Below are 24,235 nucleotides of genomic sequence, written 5' to 3'. Positions count from 1 at the left end.
ACCTTCTCTGATGTTGTGACGCCTTTCTCCTCCATCGAGGACAGAGAATCTACAAGGGCCATCGCCTCACAATATGCACTAGCACTGTGACCGACTGAGTACTTTGTCTAGAAGGAGAAACGAAACCTCGTACCTCTGTAGCACTTGTCCCGCAGCGGCAAGCGACTCAGCGTGCCGCAGATACAGAAGTGCGCGGATCTCTGGGTCGAATTCTTTTCCCGCAGCTTGCAGAACGTGCGAGTATATGGAGAGTGCTTTGTTTGCACGCCCCAATTGAGAATATTCGTATGCAAGCTCGATTGAGGTCACCAGGTACTCTGGCAGCCATTACATCAGCGCAGTTCAGGATGACCGTCAGTCTGAACGCATACCTCGGGATGTATCGCTAGCATTTTGCTCGCTCAATCTTCTTGCAAGACTGAGCAACTGCACTTTGACAAAAATATGACCCAGCATGCCGGATAACTGTGCGACCATCTCTGCAAGGATCAACACTCTCAATGAGCATTATACTGGCAGTCTTGTCATATAACTTACGGATGAGGGCAACAGCAGCGGGCAAATTGTCGAAGATCGTTGTCGAAGATTTTGGCTTGACAGGTAATACCTCCTGCGACACCTTGACGGTAGCATTCAATGAGACGTCGTTTAACGCTGCAAACCTCCAGTGAGCACAACCTCGGCGGGGAGCAAGCAGAAGCAACACACCTCTACGAGGCTTGGGAGTGACTGGTGGCTCCGTGATTTGCACTCGCGTCATTCTGGTTGTTCTCGGGATTCCGCTCCGGGGCTTCGACGTGGCTACTGTTCTCTTCGCCGGCTTCTTTGTGGCGACTCGCAGCTCCTTGGGAGACTTGATCTTCACAAGGGATTGCCGATCGCCCGATGCTCTTGGGTTTGTCGTACCAGGCTCTTCAGTATCGAACATGCTTCGTTGGCATGACGAGCAATAGTCGTGAAACCGGCATCCGCTGCCATGTAACGGTGAGCATGCAGGGCGAGCCATAGATGCAGCGTCGCGAGCAACCCAGTTCGGATCTCGGTAAAGCCTGCGTCACAGCCTGGATCCTGGTTTTGTTGAGTGCACAGTGAAGTTGACGAGCCTGGAAGAGACTTACTTCACAGTTCAGCAGGGCCCGTACTTGAGTGCCAACGTCTTCGGCAGACATGCCCAAGACCTTACCACCATCGCGCTCGTCCGTCACATAGTATGCGCCCTCCAGTAGTTGCAGGAAAACCCTCGCGCGTCTGACGGGGAAGAGCGCTGCCTCGTAGACGGCAAGAGCGTGGCGGAGCAACTGTTGCACGATCCGGTCGACGCCTTGCTTCCATCTGCTCCCTTCCAGTCCAGCAACCTGCCGTTCGAGCAGAGCGCCGACGAACGCTTTGTGTTTTGCGTGGGTCGTATACCGGGAACCAGCGTTGGGCGTAACAGGGTACCAGCTCTTCGCGGAGATGACCTCGGGCTCGAAAAAGAGCTCGCATGCACCCATGTACGTGACTCGGTCCAAGATCTTGCCCAGCTGCTGGAGAGACGGAGATATCTCGAAAATAGCAGATGCGGTAGAGGTCCCGAGACTGTCGCATACAGAGCTCAGATCCAACGGGAGGACCTTGATCGCTTCTATGAATGCGTCAAATGCCAGCTGCGAACATCACAGCCTCGTCAGTACGGGAAGTCATATATTCTGGATTACAAACCTTGCGGTCACCTGTCTTTGCCTGACAGACACCCAGAATCTCCCATCTGTGCCACAGCTGCTCCTCGAGCTGCTTCCACCCTTCCCTGTCGCGTGCACCCTCCTCTTCACCAACCTCGCTCACATCGTCCATAGCCGTCTGGTGCATCGCCAACGCTAGTTTTCCCAAGGCACATCCTTCATTCAAGAACCTCACCGCATGCGAGAGGCGGTCCGCCTGGCAGAGCGTCCCCGCAACGTTATGGAACGCGCCGGCAACACAGCGGGTGTAGTTGGCGAGTGTAGCCGTGGTCGCCGACGTCCAGCCAACCTGGTCATGCGCGCTCTTCTCGTGGGGGTGTCGGATCACGTCAAGGATCACTTCCGCCGTCGTGGTCGCAGCGCGCGACCCGCAACCGACGACATGCTGAAAGACGAGCGCCTTGGCTTGCTGAAGCGCATCCCAGGCTGTTACGTACGTATCGGGATTGCGGATGATTAAGGAGGTGCGCGCAAGGACGAGTAATGTCTCCAAAGCAGGCGTCGCGAGATCGGAGTCGACCACTGTGACGCCGTCGTTCTCGATATTCTGCTAGGATCTCAGCTTCACGGGGAAAGAACAGGGTCTGAGATTATACGCACCTCGCGCACAGCGTCCATTAAAATCTTACTGATCAGCTGCAAGATTTTGCGCGCACCAGCCCTGGCGTCTTCTGGCAGAGATGCATTTGCAGCGTTCTCTTGGGCTGTGGGCTCGAGTACTTTGATGACCGTCCTCCTCAGTCGCTCCAGAGCCCGGCGGACTTTGTCTCGTGCGCGCAGTGTCTCGTCAGCATACTCGCATATTAGCGGGTGAGCGTTGCTGACAGCCGCAGCTGCCGCGTCAAAACGAGCGGCACGGTCTTGAGGGAGGCACTCTGAAAGACAATTCAGCACCAGACAAGATGATTTAGTCAGGGAATATATTCACCTGCCCATCGCTCGAACACAGCAGTTGCTTGCGACAACATCATGCATACCGTGGCTGCATCCATGGCGTGTGGCATGATTACTGAGTCCGCGAAAGTAGTACTCGAAGAGGCTGGGGAGGAATCCATTTCAAATCCCTTGTTCTGCCGAAGTTGTATGATCCTGTCGATGGCTTCGATATCTCCCATCTAGTCGTATGTGAGCGCGTCTCTTATCATCAAGTACATATGAAACATACCTGCTGAGCCCACAGTACCCACACTTCACAGAACCTTGAAAAGCCTGGGCTTCCGATGAAAGAGGAGTCGTCTTCACGCTGGCTAATTGAGAGCACCAGACGCTGAACTGACTGCAGGATATCCTGTGTCCTCGACTCGTCGCCGGCGACGGGCTCCGCGGCATGGAAACGTGCCCACTTAACAGCTTGCTCCCAGAACGTCTCAGGAACAATGACCCCAGGACGCGTCTGAGCGAGGCATTCGAGAGCGTACATCCGTAGACCGAAGGCATGCTGCATTGCAACGCCGGGCAAAGACGCTGCCTTCGCCATGGCTGTATATGTGCGCGTGAACAGAGAGTCGTGATGTTTAGAAGGCAGAACCTTGAAGGTCGGCGCCCAAAGGAATAGGGACGGGATAGAGGGGTCGCGTAGTGTTGTGAGCATCGCCGCTACGTCGTCCGTGCGCCGGGATAGCACAGACATGGAGTGGAGTAGGAATGTAGCTACCAAAACCATAACCGTCTCCGGTATTTGAGCGTCATGGCATGGAAGGGGCAGAGCTGGGAGCTGAGAAGGCAGAGGTTCGGTGGACGGCAGGCCGTTAGGTGCGCAGAGTGTGCTCAGCGCCGGTCGCATGTCGGCCAAAATCTGTACAGCTGCGTCGTCCTAGGTATACAATGTTGAAAAACCTATCTAAGAGCATTCAATCAGGCAGATGGCACGTACCATCTCAAGCGAGACCAACTTCCCAGCAATACTCGAGGCTGCACGCTCGGTGTCAACGTCTCCAGGACTGAGCTCTCTGAGAGCTCTTAGAGCGCTGCAAGACGACCTTATAAGATCGCCTATCCCTTTCTGGCTCTTCTTTGCTGGACCGCCTGCTAAAAGGTCCGACAGAGTTCGGGATGCAGTATTGACTGTGCGCATTGCATCTGCCCTACGCGTCTCGATGGTTTGTGTTGTCGATGTAGCCTTTGTTTTGCCCTTTATCGTGCACGAGTCTTTTATAGTCAACTTGTTTGCAACTTCATTCGCCAGGTCGTCGGGGGTGATCGTGTTCGCCTTCGTCCTGGCTGTCGCTGAGCGCACAGGTCGCGAAGTCCCCGTCGTAGGACGGCTCGAGTAGACGCAGGCATCGTAATAGAGGCAGAGTTAGTGTGTCTCTCAAAGTTATAGAGAGCGGTTTCGCGAAGGCGGAAGAGACGGAAGAGAGCCTACTACGAGTGGTGATGGTAAGTAGAGCAGCCACGCCCGATGGTCGAACAAACGCGACCGCGCGCTCGTCTCGTGATCGCGGGATGCGTATAGTCACAGCCCAGTCACACCGTGTCAGTAACGCGACGCGTCCAGCTGCAGTTTACTCTCGACGCGTCTCTCCATCCCCTCTCCGTTCAGCATCGTCCACTTCCTCTGTCATGGCAGTCTCGCTACCGAATGGCGCGTCGCCGCGCAGACATGATGAACATCAGTACCTCGATCTCATCCGCAATGTCCTCGACACGGGTGAGACACGTCCCGACCGCACCGGCACGGGTACCCTTTCCATCTTCGCCCCCCCTTCCATGCGCTTCTCCCTGGCAGATAACACCCTTCCGCTCCTTACTACCAAACGCACCTTTTGGCGCGGTATACTCGAAGAGCTTCTGTGGTTCATCCACGGCTCGACCGACTCAAAGCTGTTGTCCGCGAGAGGCATCAAGATCTGGGATGGTAATGGCAGCAAGGAGTTCCTCAAAAAGCGTGGATTGGGCCACAGGAGGGAGGGAGATTTGGGGCCTGTATATGGCTTCCAGTGGAGGCATTTCGGCGCGAAGTACACGGACTGCGACGCGGACTACACGGGTCAAGGCGTTGACCAGCTCGCGGAGTGCATCCGTAAGATTAAAGAGGATCCGACCGACCGCCGCATCATTCTAAGCGCATGGAACCCGGCCGGTGAGTCTATTCGCCTTTCACGGTGCTCTCCTCTCGCACTCCCCTTACGCTGATAACGATCGTAGACATCCCGCTAATGGCACTCCCGCCCTGTCACGTTCTCTGTCAGTTCTACGTTCATCTCCCGCCGCCGTCTTCACCAACCTCTCCAAAACGACTGTCTTGCCTCCTCTACCAACGCTCCGCGGATCTCGGCCTCGGTATTCCCTTCAACATCGCCTCATACGCGCTCCTCACACATCTTGTCGCGCACCTCACTCATACCTCACCACACGAGCTCATCATACAACTCGGAGACGCGCACGTCTATCGGGATCACGTGGATGCGCTCGAGGAGCAGCTCAAGCGCAGCCCGCGCCAGTTCCCAAAGCTACGATTCAAACGCGATGTACAGGACATCGATGATTTCAAGGCAGAGGACGTACTGGTAGAGGGGTATGAACCTCATCCGCATATCGCGATGAAGATGAGCGTATGAAATGTGTGCTTATGTATCTACTGTCCTTCTATTAGACGGATATGTGGCGAGACTGAATGTTGTACGGTAGGTCCGGTGTATCTCGTTGCAGATTATCGAAGGCAACTGCGTACGATTGACTACAAAAACAACCATCCGGTGCCCGCAACAACCGTGAAGAACACAGACGAAACAGTCTCCAGACGACCTTCGCCTTTGGTCAGCAACGAAACACCGCTACTCGAACTGGAATTGGAAGAGGGTTGATAGATCCGAACCGCGGCAATATCCCAGTACGCGTCCTCGAAGGCCGATGGGTTGTAATTAACATAATCTAGTAGAAGCAACCTGCATAAGCACGCATGATCGCATGCAGGGTAGGAAGACTCACCTGTGCAGTTCCCCGGACAGCCGTTGTTGCTGAACGAGTTACCAGCCCAACTACCACCTAGACGGGCAATCATAAAGACAAAGGACTAATAGATAGGTATGGAGCCACTCACAGAATGTCAAGTTTATAATGATGTTGTTGCGCTGAAACGCAGATCCGATATCGCAGTCCGTGTTAGGAAAAAGAGCAATCGGCTTTCCCTGCAAATGCTCGCAGTCAGCCTCACCGTACACTACATGTCACGCAGAAGACGGGTGACTCACCCAGTTGTCTGTGTCGACTGCGGACGCTCCGGAGGTGATATCGGACGGGATGCTGCTATCGTTACGAGACCAGAACCAGACCCGGATATACTCCGCCGTACGCTCCATGGCATAGTACCCGCCTCCGTACGTGTTGAAGACCTTCCCGTATGACGCGGTGTAAGGCGCGTCAACTGAACATCCGTTGTTCCCATCCGATATCGTGTCTGACGAGCTACAGTTCGTAGAGAGCGTTGTGCTGCTAAAAGCATGAACATGATGTCTACGAGATGGCAGCGACAGGATCACGTACCCTAATTGGGCCCTGTTCTCGGGCATGGTGCAGCTACCAGTAGTATGCAGAGTAACGCTGTTTGGCGCAATGTCATTGACACCCTCCAAGATATCGATTTCCCCTGAGGAGGTCCCGACTTGGTCGTCAGCCTCCCATACCGCAGGCCAAGTTCCACAGCCCTGGGGCATGTGTCGGATGTCGAATCTGGCGATAGGCGTATTATGCATGCGTGTCATGAGCGATAGGTGTATGAGGAAGTACTTACACCGCGACGTGCGTCCTGTATTGCGCGTAGCTCTTGATGCGGTTGCTCATCCGCCCACTTCCGCTAGCGGTAAGATTCGTGGTGTAGTCGGCCCGCATGATGAACGTGTCATCGGACGTGAATGTGAGGTTATTAGCAAGCGCAGTCGATTGATTGACATAGTGCCTGTATTAACAGCAGTAAGCGATGAATCGATAGCACAATACGGAGGGAGTAACAGGCTTACACTCTGCCTTTGGTAGGGTCCGCGATATCCTCCCATTCGAAGTTGGTCAGGAAGTTAGAGCCAATATTCGTCTGGTTGATGCTATACGAGCCGGCCCGGATGGCCGGTAGAAGGGACAGCGATGACACTGCAGCAGCGTAAATCAACGGGAGCTTCATGTCGTCTGGATAGGATAAGGAGGTATTTGAGGATCAACTCAATGATAGTAAGGTCAGAAAGCGACGGCTGACAGGCATGTGCAGCCAACCAAAAACCCGTTTCACCGTCTTCGGTGAGGCTGACATTTGTGCATAGAACTTCAAGCACGCATTCGGATAACGTGATGCACATTACCGAGCTTTGGAGGATTGTTCGCGGAATGATGGCGGATGCAGGCGGAGGAGGAGGACAGTGGAAATAGGCTATTTGTTTGTCTCAGTGGACCTCGGATCGCTGCGATCATGTTATTAGCGTGGGGAGGTGAAAAGAAATTGCGCCACGTTCGATTACGCTCGAGTACAAAGAAGGACCCGATAAACTTGAATATTGAAGCAGTCACTATCTCGACCCTCATTCATGTCTGCGTTGACTTTCCGTTTGTGATGAGTTCTACGGCCTGCTTGGATCGTGGTCTGATGGTGCATTTGAACTTGTGAGGATGACTGAGTGAATACATCAGCTAAGTAATTTCTGACATAGGAAGGGTATCGTACTTGACGAGACCAGATGAGAACGTCCCCGGCGGCGTGATCTCATTACCCATTGCGTCACGAGCCTTGCCAAGGTCGAATGTTGCTACGATGTTGGCCATCGCCTGCCAAATCCCGATGTCTGCGAAGCGGCGACCTGGACATATACTGCAAATCAGCGGGAAACCCCTAATTAGTTTATCAAGCAACATAATTCAAGATGCTACTTACCGCCGACCGAAACCAAAGACGATGTTTCGTGGATCCTCCTGATTCTCATACAGCCCATTCATCTGGAAAAGCTTCATTTGAGAATTACAACGAAATATCAACAATGATCAGCATTTCTAGGTAAAGATCTGCAATACCACCTGTTCTATTGTTTCCCAAATTAGCAGTTTTTCTGTAACCCACCAGCACTTCCTGGGAGAATTTGTGGCAATTACATGCAATACGAACCAATTCTGCATACTTGCTGCACATTATATCGGGGATTATGCTTCCTTTGTTTTGCTTTCTGGTTATGCAGTGTCATATGAGGAACATTACGGGGCCAAATGCATATTTGTTATTCCAGAACAGTGACAATGACTCCAACACAGTACTACAAAATAGCTTGCATACATATCACTAGCACGTCCGATCGAGCAGCATTCTGAGTCGTCTCGACTGTCCTGCTACTAGTATAACCGGCACACCAGCCAGCCCCAGCCCCGTCAACTCTTGTTCCATTCTCGCCAGCGAGATCTGTGTGTAATAGACTAATCAGTACGTTATGATTGGCACTGCAGAGCTACGAGTCAGCAAAATGCATCCACAAAAAGACAAAGTGATCACACACCACAGTGACAGGACATCTCCGAAGTCGATCAACACGTAAATGATGGCACCGGCGCGGTCACGGGCGCGAGTCTGTCCCTTGTAATAGGCCTCGCTGTATATCCTCTTCGACGATCTCGGGCATTCGCAGCGAGAGCCTTCACGCGTGCAGCTCCCTAGATGATAACTACATCACTCTGAGGTCATCAATAAATGCGTGCCACAACAAAGAGCACGTACGCTGGTCGGTACTAGTCGACGCGCTGGCCGCCGCTGGTGACGAGCTTGCTGTCAACTCCGCTTGGCACCCGATGAAGCGAAGGCAGTCTCCCCCACGGAGCACGACGGCAAGGAGGTACAACCAGTGGATGCTAACGGCGCCGTGCTCTACGGGCAGGACAGCCAGCTAATGGGGACCTACTGCAAGACAAACCTGTACATGACGGACATGAGATGGGCGGTCCCAGGTGCACACAGCGTCCGTTCTCCCGTCGACCGCGTACAACGTGCCGCGCAGGCCCGGGTTCGTCACGTTCACCCTCCCGCCCCCATTGGGCACCGTCACTCTCACGATCTGCATGGATCCCAACCCCGTCCCGTCCGCCGAGTGGAATCTCGACTCGGGTCCTTACGAGCTCACCGCCCACTGCATCTCCACGAAGACCGACCTCCTTGTCCTCCTGAACGTGTGGTGGACTCGGGCGACGAGGAAGGCAGCGACGAAGACTGGGCACCATGAACGACTGGGCCACATGGCTGCGGCCGCTGTGGGACAAGCCCCTGCTTGACGGGCACGGCAGTCATAGCCAGGACACGCACGGGGAACTGGGAGAGGAGATCGTCGTAGTTAAGTGTGATCGCTTTGGCGAGGAGAACGGTGCGTGTTTTTGTATCATGTCGCTCTGCTGGAAGTAGTCAGTGAACTCGTGCATGTATTAACTTAGTCGTACGGGAGGAGCTGTGTCTGCGTACCATACGCCGTAGAGGCCAACGAGCGCGACGCAGTCTTGAAGTGCCTGTCCATGCTGTGCACGCCACGGAGGAGCTCCTCAGGGTTACGGTCATACCTGATGTTGAGCGTGATTGAGAGGCTGATGGCGTTCCGGCCTCCAGAGCGAGTGCTTAGGCCCGCCGACCCAGTCACAGAACAGACTGAGACAAGAGGACGGAGGACGCAGGCAAGACGTGGCATGTCGGAGTTCGAAGCCGTCACGCGCTCACTGGGCGTCTCTCGCCTTTTGCTGTTCGTACAAGTCGTTTTTTGGTTCTTCTCACCTCTCTATCTCGCCCGCGCGAATTCTGACTCGAATGCGACAAGACGCTTGGGCCATCACAGCGTAGCTCGACCGACATGCAAAACTGGACGCGCGTGAACCTAGACTCGTACGACAACAGATGTACACGCAAATTCTGTCCCGAGCGACAGGCACACGCAAGCGAAGGGCAGGAAAGGTGAGTACAAACATAAGCGAGCAGGTATGCTAATCGCAAGCATAGGGTGCAGCGCCGTGCTGCTGCACAACGCGCACGACGACGGAGAGCACGCGGGGCCAATGCCCTGCGTGCAGACACAGCCGACGAGCGGATGGTAGGCCGGATGAGCGAAGAGACTACCGGGTAGGGGAGCGGGCTGGCGAGGGGCGGGCGAGTGGGCGGGCGAGTGGGCGGGAAAGCTGTCAGGTGGGGCTGCGAGCATACGAGCAGGTGAGTACTACAGATGCCGGTGGGTGTCGACAACCAAACGATGACCATCCTGACTCCGTGCTCGTCCATCCCGCAGTCAATTACCCTGCTCCTCACGACGCACTTCACCGCCCATCGCCTACTACCCCTCGCCCTCTCCCTCTCCCTCGCTCGTGCGCCCTCACTCTTGTGACGGGCGGGCACACAGGCAGGCGGGCGGAGACTCGGAGTAGGGTACACAGGCGGGCGGAGACATGCGCGGCAACAGCGAGCGTGTAGGACGAATGCCGAACCCACAAACACGATCGACGAGCAGACCGCACACCTGAGAACGCGACACACACGACAACAGCGAGCACGCAGGGCGAATGCCCTGCGCGTAAACGCAGCCGACGGGTGGACCGTGGGCGCGGGCGCGAGTATGGATGGGCAAGCCAGCGCATGCCGGTGGATGAGCGGGCGAGCAAATGGGCAGGCAGACGGACGAGCGAGCAGGCGAATGGGTGAGTAAATTGGGCAGGCAGGCGAGCAACAGGGCAAGCTCGGGCGGGCACAGGGCGTGGACCGGCACGGCGACCGCGAGCACGAACGCCCAGCGCACAAGCACGGCCGACGCACGGGAGGCGGGCGGGTGAGCAAAGCGGGTGATCACGATAGTGGATAGGGCACGCCGTGCTGCTAGTATTCAGGCAAGTTCCACCCGCGCACTGGGGGCGGCTGGGATTCAACGATCGCATGCGCGATGAGTACGTACGGTGGAAGCTCGTTATGGTGAATCTTACTGTAGTCTCAATCACGTCAATGCATACTGTTCCCGAATTTGCACTACGTCAGTCGAGCCCCTTGAGAATACACATGCATTACTTCGACATTATCAGGTTTAGTGTAGTCTGAATGATTCGAGTCTCACATTCCAGATAATTTCTTGTAGATGTTCACGACACCGCGGAATGTTCAGACTTTAGCAACTTTCTGTGTATTCCTTCGATTGCTGGTCACTTATCACGAATTCCCAAATGGGGGTTTTCCCGATGTTGAAGCGGTCTGGACAGAAAGTCTCCGGGTTGGGGTAGGCATCGGCATCATGCAGCATAAACCTAAACAGCACCTCGTCAACGAGTGCTACTAGAATCATGCAAACCACTTTGACCATAGATTTGGCATGACCACTGTCCCCTTCGGTATCCAGCACCCACTATACTCGTCGTTTTTCGCGTAAAACATGAGGCACACCTGTAGAACCAGCCTGAGTTCGATGACAACTAGTCGGTGAGGCCCAGAACACAGGTACCTAATGGCGCAGGGCAGGAGATTCTATGTCGCTGCAGTGAGATGATATACTACTAGTCAAGGACGTCAACCGCCACGTACCGGTACGTCTCCTTGAGGATGCATTCAAGGTATGGTAGTGCATCCCTGTCGTTGACGGTCGGGAGCCTTGCACCACCGATGACACTAACCATCTCTTCTTGCGCCTTGGCATAGACATCCGGATACAAGATCATAGCGAGTAGGAAGACCATGAGTACGGTGTGCGTCTAATCAAAGAATGAGTTGATGTAGTCTGGCTATGTCATGAACGCTACCGTATCTGTGCCAGCTGTATTAAAGTCGCATCAGCGACCATGGAGTGGATTCTGATCGAGTTGTTGAGATGAGACTCACTTGCGTACAGCGTTAGTCCGAACATCATGATTTCTGGCTTTTCTGTCTCCAGAGTCCCCTTTGATGCGGACTCCTTGATCAACGTCGATATCACGGGGCTTTCCATGATGCCTTTGGTCCTCGATTGCTTGGTTGGGTGAGACATGCAGCGTCGTGGTATCTCGTGAATGCATAACTTACCAACTTGCTCTCTGCCAAGTCGTAAGTTCGTTGCGCAGCATCTCTGACAGCTCTCTTGATCCACACGGCATTTCGCTTGAAGCCTGCACCAGGAAACCAGGTCGGGAGGTATCTCACTGACAGAATACAACATCAGGAGCTGCCATTGAGACGACGAAACAATTAACACTGAAGTACACCCACAAGACGGTATGAAGTCCACAGGGACTGTTCCAGGAGCCGAGAAGTTCATTGTCGCCTCCGCTACCTTCTCGATGACATGCAGATATTCATCGTCTGAGGATGTTACTGTGTGCCCGTAAAGGTATTGAAGCAAAGAGGAGGCAGTGTCATCGGGAAAACCCCCATTTGGGAATTCGTGATAAGTGACCAGCAATCGAAGGAATACACAGAAAGTTGCTAAAGTCTGAACATTCCGCGGTGTCGTGAACATCTACAAGAAATTATCTGGAATGTGAGACTCGAATCATTCAGACTACACTAAACCTGATAATGTCGAAGTAATGCATGTGTATTCTCAAGGGGCTCGACTGACGTAGTGCAAATCGGGAACAGTATGCATTGACGTGATTGAGACTACAGTAAAGATACACCATAACGAGCTTCCACCGTACGTACTCATCGCGCATGCGATCGTTGAATCCCAGCCGCCCCCAGTGCGCGGGTGGAACTTGCCTGAATACTAGCAGCACGGCGTGCCCTATCCACTATCGTGATCACCCGCTTTGCTCACCCGCCCGCCTCCCGTGCGTCGGCCGTGCTTGTGCGCTGGGCGTTCGTGCTCGCGGTCGCCGTGCCGGTCCACGCCCTGTGCCCGCCCCGAGCTTGCCCTGTTGCTCGCCTGCCTGCCCAATTTACTCACCCATTCGCCTGCTCGCTCGTCCGTCTGCCTGCCCATTTGCTCGCCCGCTCATCCACCGGCATGCGCTGGCTTGCCCATCCATACTCGCGCCCGCGCCCACGGTCCACCCGTCGGCTGCGTTTACGCGCAGGGCATTCGCCCTGCGTGCTCGCTGTTGTCGTGTGTGTCGCGTTCTCAGGTGTGCGGTCTGCTCGTCGATCGTGTTTGTGGGTTCGGCATTCGTCCTACACGCTCGCTGTTGCCGCGCATGTCTCCGCCCGCCTGTGTACCCTACTCCGAGTCTCCGCCCGCCTGCCTGTGTGCCCGCCCGTCACAAGAGTGAGGGCGCACGAGCGAGGGAGAGGGAGAGGGCGAGGGGTAGTAGGCGATGGGCGGTGAAGTGCGTCGTGAGGAGCAGGGTAATTGACTGCGGGATGGACGAGCACGGAGTCAGGATGGTCATCGTTTGGTTGTCGACACCCACCGGCATCTGTAGTACTCACCTGCTCGTATGCTCGCAGCCCCACCTGACAGCTTTCCCGCCCACTCGCCCGCCCACTCGCCCGCCCACTCGCCAGCCCGCTCCCCTACCCGGTAGTCTCTTCGCTCATCCGGCCTACCATCCGCTCGTCGGCTGTGTCTGCACGCAGGGCATTGGCCCCGCGTGCTCTCCGTCGTCGTGCGCGTTGTGCAGCAGCACGGCGCTGCACCCTATGCTTGCGATTAGCATACCTGCTCGCTTATGTTTGTACTCACCTTTCCTGCCCTTCGCTTGCGTGTGCCTGTCGCTCGGGACAGAATTTGCGTGTACATCTGTTGTCGTACGAGTCTAGGTTCACGCGCGTCCAGTTTTGCATGTCGGTCGAGCTACGCTGTGATGGCCCAAGCGTCTTGTCGCATTCGAGTCAGAATTCGCGCGGGCGAGATAGAGAGGTGAGAAGAACCAAAAAACGACTTGTACGAACAGCAAAAGGCGAGAGACGCCCAGTGAGCGCGTGACGGCTTCGAACTCCGACATGCCACGTCTTGCCTGCGTCCTCCGTCCTCTTGTCTCAGTCTGTTCTGTGACTGGGTCGGCGGGCCTAAGCACTCGCTCTGGAGGCCGGAACGCCATCAGCCTCTCAATCACGCTCAACATCAGGTATGACCGTAACCCTGAGGAGCTCCTCCGTGGCGTGCACAGCATGGACAGGCACTTCAAGACTGCGTCGCGCTCGTTGGCCTCTACGGCGTATGGTACGCAGACACAGCTCCTCCCGTACGACTAAGTTAATACATGCACGAGTTCACTGACTACTTCCAGCAGAGCGACATGATACAAAAACACGCACCGTTCTCCTCGCCAAAGCGATCACACTTAACTACGACGATCTCCTCTCCCAGTTCCCCGTGCGTGTCCTGGCTATGACTGCCGTGCCCGTCAAGCAGGGGCTTGTCCCACAGCGGCCGCAGCCATGTGGCCCAGTCGTTCATGGTGCCCCAGTCTTCGTCGCTGCCTTCCTCGTCGCCCGAGTCCACCCACACGTTCAGGAGGACAAGGAGGTCGGTCTTCGTGGAGATGCAGTGGGCGGTGAGCTCGTAAGGACCCGAGTCGAGATTCCACTCGGCGGACGGGACGGGGTTGGGATCCATGCAGATCGTGAGAGTGACGGTGCCCAATGGGGGCGGGAGGGTGAACGTGACGAACCCGGGCCCTGCGCGGCACGTTGTACGCGGTCGACGGGAGAACGGACGCTGTGTGCACCTGGGACCGCCCATCTCATGTCCGTCATGTACAGGTTTGTCTTGCAGTAGGTCCCCATTAGCTGGCTGTCCTGCCCGTAGAGCACGGCGCCGTTAGCATCCACTGGTTGTACCTCCTTGCCGTCGTGCTCCCGTGGGGAGACTGCCTTCGCTTCATCGGGTGCCAAGCGGAGTTGAACAGCAAGCTCGTCACCAGCGGCGGCCAGCGCGTCGACTAGTACCAGACCAGCGTACGTGCTCTTTGTTGATGGCACGCATTTATTGATGACCTCAGAGTGATGTAGTTATCATCTAGGGAGCTGCACGCGTGAAGGCTCTCGCTGCGAATGCCCGAGATCGTCGAAGAGGATATACAGCGAGGCCTATTACAAGGGACAGACTCGCGCCGTGACCGCGCCGGTGCCATCATTTACGTGTTGATCGACTTCGGAGATGTCCTGTCACTGTGGTGTGTGATCACTTTGTCTTTTTGTGGATGCATTTTGCTGACTCGTAGCTCTGCAGTGCCAATCATAACGTACTGATTAGTCTATTACACACAGATCTCGCTGGCGAGAATGGAACAAGAGTTGACGGGGCTGGGGCTGGCTGTGTGCCGGTTATACTAGTAGCAGGACAGTCGAGACGACTCAGAATGCTGCTCGATCGGACGTGCTAGTGATATGTATGCAAGCTATTTGTAGTACTGTGTTGGAGTCATTGTCACTGTTCTGGAATAACAAATATGCATTTGGCCCCGTAATGTTCCTCATATGACACTGCATAACCAGAAAGCAAAACAAAGGAAGCATAATCCCCGATATAATGTGCAGCAAGTATGCAGAATTGGTTCGTATTGCATGTAATTGCCACAAATTCTCCCAGGAAGTGCTGGTGGGTTACAGAAAAACTGCTAATTTGGGAAACAATAGAACAGGTGGTATTGCAGATCTTTACCTAGAAATGCTGATCATTGTTGATATTTCGTTGTAATTCTCAAATGAAGCTTTCCAGATGGTACCTATGCCGTTTGTTTATGAGAAAGGCTCAGTAACTCGATGAACCTCGGAAGCTCACCGATAGATATGGTTTCCAAAATCCTCCGGATCGTTCAGCAATCCCATTAGTAAAGCAATCGCCTCGCGCCTCTGCATGTCGGCAACAGCGGCGAGGCAAGACTTAGAGAAGAAAGGCTTATGCATCCATCGTCGATGCTTGCGAAACTCCTCATTGTATGGCGTCAATACGAAATCGTGTTCCCATCCCAGCCTAATACATCATAAGCCGTTCATACAGGAGGTAAGGGGCCGACACTCGACTCGGATGCACTCACAGATCTATCATCATTACCGAATACGGTCTATCCGAGTATATTGCACTCCGCTTGTCCAGCAGATCTCGTGCAGCGGCTGCCGAATTGATAACCAAGACGGGCGTGTTGAACATCCTCAAGAAGATTATGTCCCCTAGTGCAACGCATTCAGCTATAAACCCGCAGCGTAAGCATCTCGGAACGTTCATACCATACTTCTTCCTCCATTGCGCGAATCTCTTCTCCGGGAACTTTAGAGTCATCTGTGGAATGTTTCCCAGAATAGGAAACGGACGAGGGCCAGGTGGTAGACGACGACGCAGCTGTCGCCAATGTAGCCCATAGTAGGCGAGGGTGACGAAAACCGCGAACGCAGCTTGGATGCCGATTGATAGAGTCATAGTTGAGGATGCGGTGGAACGGGGCCCGGGTTAGGCCTGTCCGTTTCTTTCAGCTTGTGGCGATATAAGTATCAGGCCTTCTGGATTATCTTGACACTCCCCGCTCAAGAACAGAAATGAAGGGATCCTTTGTGGACGATTACCGGAGTGAGGGCGCTATCTTAGAACCTTGTTTTCTGTTCATTGGAGATTCTGGCAGCGTTGGGACATGTCGTAAGCTCGCGCGCGATGCCATCTGACCTTGCCAGGCACTCAGGGCAGTCAGAGGTATATATATGCTTCGATTATCGGTGTATATACATACCTCACAAGCAATTGCCCCAGTACAGCATCGAGCGGTTATGGAACAGTGACTGATGAATGTGGTCACATTACTAGGCGCATGACAGACGTACACACCGGTCAGTCGTAGCCCGCCTTGCCGGCTACCACACCGAACGCAGGACCGCCCTTGCCAAACATCGCGCGCAAGTCCGCCCCAAGTTCATCGGGCTTCTCGTGTGCAGCAAAATGTCCTCCGTTCCCATGTTCAGACTCGAACACGACGTTACCCATAGTGCGCGCCCAGCTGCGTCCAGTGCCCGTCAGTCTTTTATGAAGTGGTGAACATGAAGTCGAAACACATACGTCTTTGGTGGACGGATAAGCTCCTTGGGGAAGAAGGATACACCACCGGAGCAGCGCACCAAGGAACGCTATGGTTTGGATCTTCTCTTACTTTCGCTTGTTCGTAGTATATCCTCGCAGAGGCGGCAGGGCCCGCTCGAGAGAACCAGTAGATTGAGATCCACGTCAGGACTGAACATCCGGCTTCAATTCTGCACAAACTGCGTATATAAGCGTGTGAACGCACCCTCGTCGTCATCCAAGGATAACCATCCGACCAGAGCACGAGCTCTCGTATATCCAACGCGAGCAGCCCGCCGGCGAGTCCGCGAGTGAATACCCGATTGTCTGCGGCTGCGTATTCTGTTCAGCGCTGTAGCCCCGTCCTTTCTGCATAAATAATTGGATGCGCTTCAAGCATGCCCGTTCAACCTCGGTATACGGTGTAAGCAGGTGCTGAAGCCAGAGCCGAGGAAAGCTCGAGAACGACGGTGGGCTGACCACACTACAAATTCCAGAGAAGGGTCAGTACGAGAATGCAATGAGTCGAGGCAGGAGGGTACGGACGCGGCGTAGTTTGTATGCCATGCTTTCACGATCTGATCGCCATACATGGCTGCCATTGTTCTCGTGATCTTAGCATGTCTAGTCAGCTCCATTGGCAGTGGTTTGGCGAAGGTCAGACAAGAATACCAACATAGGAACCCCAATCTCCCCCCTGAACCACTATTAGATATATCAGAGGGCATGGCTGTCAGCATCGAACTCAGAGACAAACGAGTAGCAGGGCACATATTCAGAGTAGCCCAGAGCGAGCATGAGTTTGTGACACGTCTGGGATATGAGATATATGTGATTCAGAATCTGTACATGGCCCTTCTTGTACGTACCTCTGCGTATTGAGCAACTGTGAATCCCTGTTCTTGACAATTCAGAGAAGCCAAAATTCGGCAGACTAGGGGCAACAACATGGAAATTTGGGTGATCTGGCGACGCAGACGTCAACAAGGGGAGCAGCTTCTTGACTTCAAGGAAGTGGCCAGGCCCTGACAAGTGATGGTCCAGTAATTGTTCCCTTGCGATGTATCGAGATGTGCCACGTACATCCATGCACGAATACTAGTGGAATCGCGTCCTTCACTTCGCTCTTCTTATGGACGTAATGCACGTTCAGCGTACCAAAGCCCTCCACTTCGACGTCTCGAGTGAACTGAGGGATCTCGTTGATGCCAGCCTCCGCAGCGCGCCAGTCATACCCGTCTTTCCACCGCGCGATGAGCCGTTTAACATTCGCAAGCGGCACGCCGTAGTTCCATGCCGCGTCGTCCAGCTCGTCAGGGAAGCGCGTCAGATCCAACTTCTCGTGCAAGAGGGCGAGGTCAGCCTCCGGAACGGATATGGTGAAGGGTTGTGGTTCTGAAGTGGCCATGATCTAGGGAGCTGAGTGGCAATGGCCAGTGCCGGTGGGCGGGATGACCTGCCGCGTTGAAATGAGACGTGTCTTTATACGGTCGCGATCATCAGTCAGAGACTAGCAAAGACTTACTATTAGCGCGAGAAGCCGCATGAGCTATCGAGTCACACTGTCAGCATTAGGAAGTCGCGTCAACGAGGATGCGGCGGCCCGCGGGACCAAGTGGCGACGCGCTCAGTGCGGGAACACGCGACTGATACTCTTATGACGCGTGACGCAAGAGCTCAGCGACACCCTACACGCGCGACGAGTCGGTGAAGTCGCAGTGCAATACTCTGAATATGTGGATTCGGAGTGAATAAAAATTGGATAACAGAATGTGTGTACATTTGTAGGATCTAAGTTTGGTGTTAAGTTGTGCGTGATAGTTGCGTTCCACTCCATCAAACCCCAAGCGCTAACGGTTCGTCCTGACAGTCGCGAAGACTGCATTTCGGCAGCCACCATTCAACTGGATGACCCTCGTACACACGCACAGCAGCAAAGTCCCAGTAGGCGTCGGAAAAGGCCGACGGATTCTCGTTCACGTACTCTGGAGGCGCTGTGAGTATGAGTGCGACATGCAGCACGGTACAAAGGCTTACGAATGCAGTCCGAGCCGCAGCCAATCTCGGTGAAGTCTGCGCCTGCCCAGTTTCCGCAAAAGGTAAGATCGATAACGATGTTATTGTTGCCGAAACCTTGTTGATGTCGCAGTTGTCGTCTGGGAAGTATGCAATCGGTGTTCCCTAGCAAACAATTATTTACTGCCTCCTCGGGAGAGAATGCTGACATACCCAGTTATCAGTGTCAACGCTGCTCGCGCCCCCCGTAATGTCCGACGGAATGCCGTCTTGGTTGCGCGCCCAGAACCACACACGGATGAATTGCGACGTACGCTCCACAGCGTAATATCCGCCACCGTTAGAGTTGAATACGGGACCGTAGGACGAAGTGTACGGAGCGTCCACCGAGCATCCATTGTTGCCGTTTCCGATGTCAGCGGTATCGCTGCAATCGTTTGATAGTGGCGTCCTGAAAAGACGTCAGCAACAAATTAAAGAACAACTCTGACGAGACGCACCCCAGCTGCGTGCGGTTGCTGGGCACAGTGCAGTTGCCTTCAGTGTGCAGAGTGACACTGTTGGGCGCGAGGTCGTTCACACCCTCAAGGATGTCGATTTCACCACTGGCGGCTCCAACGGTATCGTCTGCCTCCCACACTGCCGGCCATGTGCCGCAGCCCTGAGGCATGTGGCGAATGTCGAAGCTGACCCAGAATGATCAGTCTACGAAGAGTTTCATCAAAATACTGACGACTTACACAGCAACGTGAGTGTTGTACTGGGTATTACTCTTGATACGGTTGCTCATCCTCCCCGGCCCATCCGCGGTAAGGTTTGTCGTAGAGTCGGCGCGCATGACGAACGAATCGTCCGTGGCGTAGGTGAGGTTCTTCGCCTGCGCGGTCTCCTTGGTCACGTACTCACTGCGAGCTCTTCAGCAACAGCTCAGATGACAGGCCGCGATGCAACTCACACTCGACCGTTCGTGGGGTCCGATATGTTCTCCCACTGGAAGTTGTTGAAAAAATCAGACCCGACGTTGGTCTGGGCGATGGTGTACGGCCCTGCCATCACGGACTGCGCGACGATCCCGACCGCGAGTCCACCAAGAATTGAGCGGCGGAAGTGACCCATATTGCAATGAAGAGGTGATAGCGATGTGAGGAATAGAAGTGTTGGGACAGGAATGTACGAGTGCGCGGTTGAGAAACGGCACAATAATTCGAACCTTATATACCTCGCAGGCCTCGGCTGACGCAGAGGCAGAGGCAAATACGATCGGCATCCCGATCACAACTGGCCCTCCGTCATCCGTTCCAGAGCCAAGAGCGGATGCAGATGCACAGGTACGCGGGAAGCAGGAGCAAGGCTATGCGCGGGAGCAACTATGGGTCATGCGGATACGAATGCGGAAGCTATCCTCATCCCGCAGAGAGCTCGTGGCTGAGACTTGCGTCGGTGCACAAACCAGCGGGGTGGCGCGATCGGCGGAACCTCTCGATCAGGGCCTAGATGTCGTAGAGGACATGCCAGTCAAATCGACGATCCTGAATTGTACAGTCACTGAACGAAGCAACACCGCGACGAGATCATAGCAGTAATAGAAGAACAGTCTGAGCGTACCGAGAGCGTAAGCTAACCAAAACGCAAGTCCATAGTACATGACGAGGTATGATAGCCATCGCGGGGAGTTCACGGTTGAACCATTCGGCATAGACAATCGGCGGATACACAAGTCCGTGGCTGTGGTGCGGGCGGACCAGAATATGTCTACCGCTCATGTACAAGCTGCTGCTATTGCAGAAAGCAGAAACGTCAGCACCGTCATGTGACGCGAAGGTAACATCGACGACCGGCGTTAGGCGTCACTCACAATCTACACGATAGCTGCTGGCGATTCGCATAGCTGCTCGCAGGATATTGTGTGCTCAGGGGCTACACAAGACATACGAGACCACGACCATTTGGTCTGGGGGTCAACCAGATGTGTCGCAACGATGTGCTCGCACAGTCCAGTATCACAGTACCGCGCAGCGCCGCATGGCTCGCCGTTAGTCTGCCATAGACATTTGAAGACGTCATGAGCGTAGTCGCTATCGATGTCCTGGCTGTGGTAGTGCTGCAGATGTTCGCAGACGCCCTTGGGAGTGACGTCCTGTATGGCCGTCCCACACTCCGTGCCAAATTGGCATGAGACGTAAGCCAACCCGAACTGATGCGGAACGCTGAAGCCAGCCAATCCCAGAGCATCCGTATCGAGCGGTGACGCATATTGACACGGATTCCAGCCCTGAGCTTCATTTTCAATGGGTTTACTGTAGACCAGACTTGGCAAGAATACTATGAGCGAAGCGGACAGCATCGAAGCTTGCAGACGTACCCTGAGTCCGGATACACCGCGCCTTCAAATCCCACGTTCGATGACTCCGGATATTGCCAATATCTGCAAGTACGGTAGGCGAATGTGCACCGGGGGGGGACCAAAGAAGTGATATACATACTCGTAGAGTCCTTGAGCTTGAGCTTGAGCACTTCCGCCGGGGCTGGGACTGCGGCTGGTGGAGGGCGTATGAACCGGAGGCTCCTGATAATCGCCGTGCGGAGTGCTATGCAAATCCCAAGGCATGGAGGGGGAAGTCGCGAGATACGGATGTAGCCGAGAACTATCGGGAAGCATTTCACCATCCTTGAGCCACGCGCAGTCCTCCGGCATGGTCAGATGCGCATATACTCTGTGACAACGTCAGGCCATGGCACCACGCGGGGGAAAGAAAGCTGTTGACGTACCCGGCGGAGCAATTGTCGCTGACCTCTGTTTGGTAGTACATCTTTGGGACAAACTGAAGCTCGGGGGAATGAGGGAATGTCATGTGAATACTCAGGTTGTACTTGGGTGGGTAGACGACCTGAGAGGTGGGTGAGGCAGATTCTGCTTGATGCAGTTGAGACAACCCACCTTTCCCCTTTATAACGATGAGCAAAGCTCGGTCACCCGACTGCATGTCGTGCTGTCAGCGCACGAAGTACTGTATGGCCTTGCATCCACTATCTGATATGCCGAGATGATGCATAGAGACCGAGGTCATATCTGCCAAATGAGGCGCATGCTGGGAGTTGGTGGATGGATGGTGGATGGATGGTGGATGGGTGGTGGATGTGAAGGTGGAAACGAGCGACGGGTGGAAAGGTGTGAAGGGGCCGGTGGACGCGATGACAAGTGAAGTCTTATCAGCCGCACAGAGCTTCGTTTGGTGGATGGCCGTGATGTTTCTCGCGATTCATAGGAGAGAACGGCGCGCGGATATAGACGCGACATACATATTTGAAGGTTCGTTTCGTATCCACTCGAGCCTGAATTCAGTTTCAGTACTTGGGAAAACAATTGCCAAGTGGGTCGCAAGTCGCAAGTCACCTTTAAGCGCCGTCCAGGCACGTGCGCGCGTCGCTGGAGTAAGTCGGAGAATCCGAGTCAGTCTCCTCCTCCTCGTCCTCGTCGTCCTGGCAGCAACTTGTAGCTAGCTTTGCGGTATGGCCCTGCCATGGGCATGAATGCATTACTCGTAATCATTCGAGGCCTGACCCGTCCAGATCGTCGCCGCTACTTAGTAAGGGCAGACGTCCACCTCTTGTGTATCCTGACGCCGTACGGTGGAACTTCCGAGTCCTGGCACTGGCGGTGCGGTGGAACAGAAGTTTGGCTTCGGAAGCATACGACGTAACGCGGTTACGGTATAGGTGTGTGATTACTCGCACGCTGCTATGTAAATATGTGTATTTTCGAATTATGTATTTCACAAGGTCCAAATGCACCACGCCCGCCGCGGTGCCAGTGGGCTCAGGAGCGACTCAATCTCTTAAGGCACATAGCTCTTCAGTTAATACCTTGAGCTTGTCGTCGGTGTGGCAAGTGGCCTCTGTCTACTTGCCAGGATCAGTCAATAGTAATCAAAATTTGAACAGTCTTGTCGACGGTGCTTTACACCAGGCCGCTCGCCCTTGTATGTAATGCCCGGGGTAACTATTGCTGCTCAACGCTTGGATCACCCGGGTCTGCTCCGCTGATAGCGCTACAGTGGGCAGTAACAACAACTTTGCTGCGGCCTGTCCAGTGGAGCACACCATCAATTGCCTGCATACGCCGATCCCCGCAATGGCACAATAAGGATTAGTTGGCATTATTCGGCAAAGTTGTCTACGCTCACAATGTCTCAATTTCAGTGAATCAGGGGCATATGAGCCAATAGTGTGCATATACAGCGACACCCATTAGTTTGGCCACCATGGGGCGGTTTCCACAAGCAAGCTAGGTGAGCAATGTTGAGATGAGTGTCTAATTGGGATATAACAGCTGAAAAATCAGCGCCGCCCTCGTGTAGACAATCGCATCTTCTCCTAGCGGACTCGGTCTCGAACTCCTGTGTTCTCCAGTCGCCGGCGCGCTGCCCACTGTCATCTCTTTAATTCATGAAGACGGATTGTTTCTGGCTCATGGATAAATCACATCCACTGAGTGGTTGAGAGGTTCGCTTACCAGTCCGCTATGATGCTGTCCTCTCCGCTAAATCCCGTTGTGGGTTACAGACACGACATTGAAGCGAGGCTTGACCTTAATTTGCTGTGGACTGCTGCCTGATCCACCGGTCTACTACTTTCTACAACATTGACGACTTACAAGTGCTCTTCTTTTCTTCACAGATCCGGAGCGCTCCGAGAAATGTCTCCCTGGTATTTCGCTGGACGCCACGCGCATCGCTATATGGGTGCCTCTGTAGGTGGGCTCGCAGCCCGCGCTGCGGCGAGCCACGCTCAGCCCAACTCCCGCTGCTCTTCAGAATGTCAGGCGAGTTGATGAGCGACCACTGGGTCACATTGGACTCGGTCTCCGCAGGTGTCCATTGCATTCCACCCGAGTTTGTCGCCCCCTCATTCATTCGCCTGTCGCCTGCGTCTCCTGACGTCCCGCTAAGCCTCACCGTGAAATTTGCCCTGCGCTACGGGGAAGGTAGCATTTGCCTGTATTCTTACCTGCGCACGGGCGAGTTCCTCGGTAACTTGGTGAGCCCAGTGCATCCTCGACACTTCGTGCACCGAGTCTGAGCACCTCGCAGCCATCCCCCGACACCCGCGCCCCCGTCCTTGAGGCTCACATCAATGTGACCTTCCTGCCTACGTGTACCGTGCTCGTGCATAGCGTAGCTGACCCAATAGGTTTTCCTGAGGAGGAGGAGGCCCGGGAGAAGGAGGGGAGTCCATGGTCGCGGGCTACGTACGATCGGCTGCGTTCGGAGCTGGGTGTCAGGACAGAAGTATATTACATTCCTGACGCCATACATGGGCTCCTCCTCCTCGGGGTGGAGGTGCCAACTGTTGGAGGCTCAACCGGGAGCGGTAATTTCCGTTAAGGTAACACCAAGTACGGCATTTTCCGCCCTCTGCGTGTACATAGCGTCAGATGGGCATGTTTGCCACCTCCTGGATAGAATATGTCAGACACCTAGATGCATCATCCAATAGAGAATGTGAGATGCATACTGCGGACCAATGCCCATGGCGTCAATGGCATGAAGGTTCAATGAAACGGATCAATACACCGGACCACGGGTATGACGACAGGATAATATATACAAGGAACACACAAAC

General features: G+C 54.4%; 10 protein-coding genes across 10 annotated transcripts; 2 read left to right on the top strand and 8 right to left on the bottom strand.

The window, feature by feature from the left end:
- Nucleotides 1–133: 133 nt before the first annotated feature.
- Nucleotides 134–3,795, bottom strand: B0H18DRAFT_955090 (uncharacterized protein; the record flags this gene model as incomplete). Its single annotated transcript, XM_048042329.1, has 11 exons — nt 134–317; nt 372–479; nt 538–654; nt 709–859; nt 907–1,068; nt 1,119–1,646; nt 1,702–2,268; nt 2,322–2,596; nt 2,650–2,836; nt 2,887–3,534; nt 3,595–3,795. Coding segments are annotated over 11 exons (3,128 nt in total), but the record flags the coding sequence as incomplete, so codon positions are not given.
- Nucleotides 3,796–4,283: 488 nt separating this feature from the next.
- On the top strand, nt 4,284–5,281 carry B0H18DRAFT_877106 (thymidylate synthase; the record flags this gene model as incomplete). The annotated part of the gene is made up of 2 exons (XM_048040530.1): nt 4,284–4,803; nt 4,869–5,281. 2 exons carry the CDS (start codon nt 4,284–4,286, stop codon nt 5,279–5,281), a joined length of 933 nt encoding a protein of 310 aa, XP_047893203.1.
- A 119-nt stretch (nt 5,282–5,400) lies between these two features.
- Nucleotides 5,401–6,837, bottom strand: B0H18DRAFT_877060 (putative beta-glucanase from glycoside hydrolase family GH16; the record flags this gene model as incomplete). Its single annotated transcript, XM_048040527.1, has 7 exons — nt 5,401–5,594; nt 5,652–5,708; nt 5,764–5,851; nt 5,915–6,152; nt 6,207–6,392; nt 6,454–6,618; nt 6,680–6,837. 7 exons carry the CDS (start codon nt 6,835–6,837, stop codon nt 5,401–5,403), a joined length of 1,086 nt encoding a protein of 361 aa, XP_047893202.1.
- A 395-nt stretch (nt 6,838–7,232) lies between these two features.
- Nucleotides 7,233–9,358, bottom strand: B0H18DRAFT_1119421 (uncharacterized protein; the record flags this gene model as incomplete). Its single annotated transcript, XM_048033942.1, has 5 exons — nt 7,233–7,320; nt 7,372–7,515; nt 7,579–7,649; nt 8,986–9,068; nt 9,139–9,358. 5 exons carry the CDS (start codon nt 9,356–9,358, stop codon nt 7,233–7,235), a joined length of 606 nt encoding a protein of 201 aa, XP_047893201.1.
- Nucleotides 9,359–13,828: 4,470 nt separating this feature from the next.
- On the bottom strand, nt 13,829–14,448 carry B0H18DRAFT_877085 (uncharacterized protein; the record flags this gene model as incomplete). Its single annotated transcript, XM_048040529.1, has 2 exons — nt 13,829–14,229; nt 14,280–14,448. Coding segments are annotated over 2 exons (570 nt in total), but the record flags the coding sequence as incomplete, so codon positions are not given.
- A 903-nt stretch (nt 14,449–15,351) lies between these two features.
- Nucleotides 15,352–15,880, bottom strand: B0H18DRAFT_854963 (cytochrome P450; the record flags this gene model as incomplete). Its single annotated transcript, XM_048039639.1, has 3 exons — nt 15,352–15,526; nt 15,591–15,723; nt 15,781–15,880. Coding segments are annotated over 3 exons (408 nt in total), but the record flags the coding sequence as incomplete, so codon positions are not given.
- Nucleotides 15,881–16,372: 492 nt separating this feature from the next.
- On the bottom strand, nt 16,373–18,005 carry B0H18DRAFT_1085257 (Alpha/Beta hydrolase protein; the record flags this gene model as incomplete). The annotated part of the gene is made up of 10 exons (XM_048031892.1): nt 16,373–16,504; nt 16,594–16,620; nt 16,665–16,768; nt 16,855–17,081; nt 17,144–17,211; nt 17,274–17,294; nt 17,369–17,410; nt 17,467–17,498; nt 17,533–17,622; nt 17,681–18,005. The coding sequence occupies 10 exons, from the start codon at nt 18,003–18,005 to the stop codon at nt 16,373–16,375; spliced, it is 1,068 nt and encodes a 355-aa protein (XP_047893198.1).
- A 280-nt stretch (nt 18,006–18,285) lies between these two features.
- On the bottom strand, nt 18,286–19,909 carry B0H18DRAFT_1009106 (putative beta-glucanase from glycoside hydrolase family GH16; the record flags this gene model as incomplete). Its single annotated transcript, XM_048028836.1, has 7 exons — nt 19,569–19,909; nt 19,354–19,518; nt 19,114–19,299; nt 18,823–19,064; nt 18,635–18,730; nt 18,511–18,582; nt 18,286–18,323 (listed from the first exon to the last, which is right to left on the bottom strand). The coding sequence occupies exons 1-7, from the start codon at nt 19,727–19,729 to the stop codon at nt 18,286–18,288; spliced, it is 960 nt and encodes a 319-aa protein (XP_047893197.1). The 5' UTR covers nt 19,730–19,909.
- Nucleotides 19,910–20,205: 296 nt separating this feature from the next.
- On the bottom strand, nt 20,206–21,547 carry B0H18DRAFT_1009101 (uncharacterized protein). The gene is made up of 5 exons (XM_048028835.1): nt 21,383–21,547; nt 21,097–21,327; nt 20,976–21,038; nt 20,459–20,922; nt 20,206–20,387 (listed from the first exon to the last, which is right to left on the bottom strand). Exons 1-4 carry the CDS (start codon nt 21,463–21,465, stop codon nt 20,472–20,474), a joined length of 828 nt encoding a protein of 275 aa, XP_047893196.1. The 5' UTR covers nt 21,466–21,547; the 3' UTR covers nt 20,206–20,387; nt 20,459–20,471.
- Nucleotides 21,548–23,428: 1,881 nt separating this feature from the next.
- On the top strand, nt 23,429–23,997 carry B0H18DRAFT_1119417 (uncharacterized protein; the record flags this gene model as incomplete). Its single annotated transcript, XM_048033941.1, has 2 exons — nt 23,429–23,650; nt 23,704–23,997. The coding sequence occupies 2 exons, from the start codon at nt 23,429–23,431 to the stop codon at nt 23,995–23,997; spliced, it is 516 nt and encodes a 171-aa protein (XP_047893195.1).
- Between the last annotated feature and the right edge of the window lie 238 nt (nt 23,998–24,235).

The sequence above is a fragment of the Fomitopsis serialis genome (genome assembly GCF_022376445.1).
Source record: "Fomitopsis serialis strain Sig1Antser10 chromosome Unknown B0H18scaffold_35, whole genome shotgun sequence".
Classification (NCBI taxonomy): Eukaryota; Fungi; Basidiomycota; class Agaricomycetes; order Polyporales; family Fomitopsidaceae; genus Fomitopsis; species Fomitopsis serialis.
This window is presented reverse-complemented; position numbering and strand designations above follow the sequence as displayed.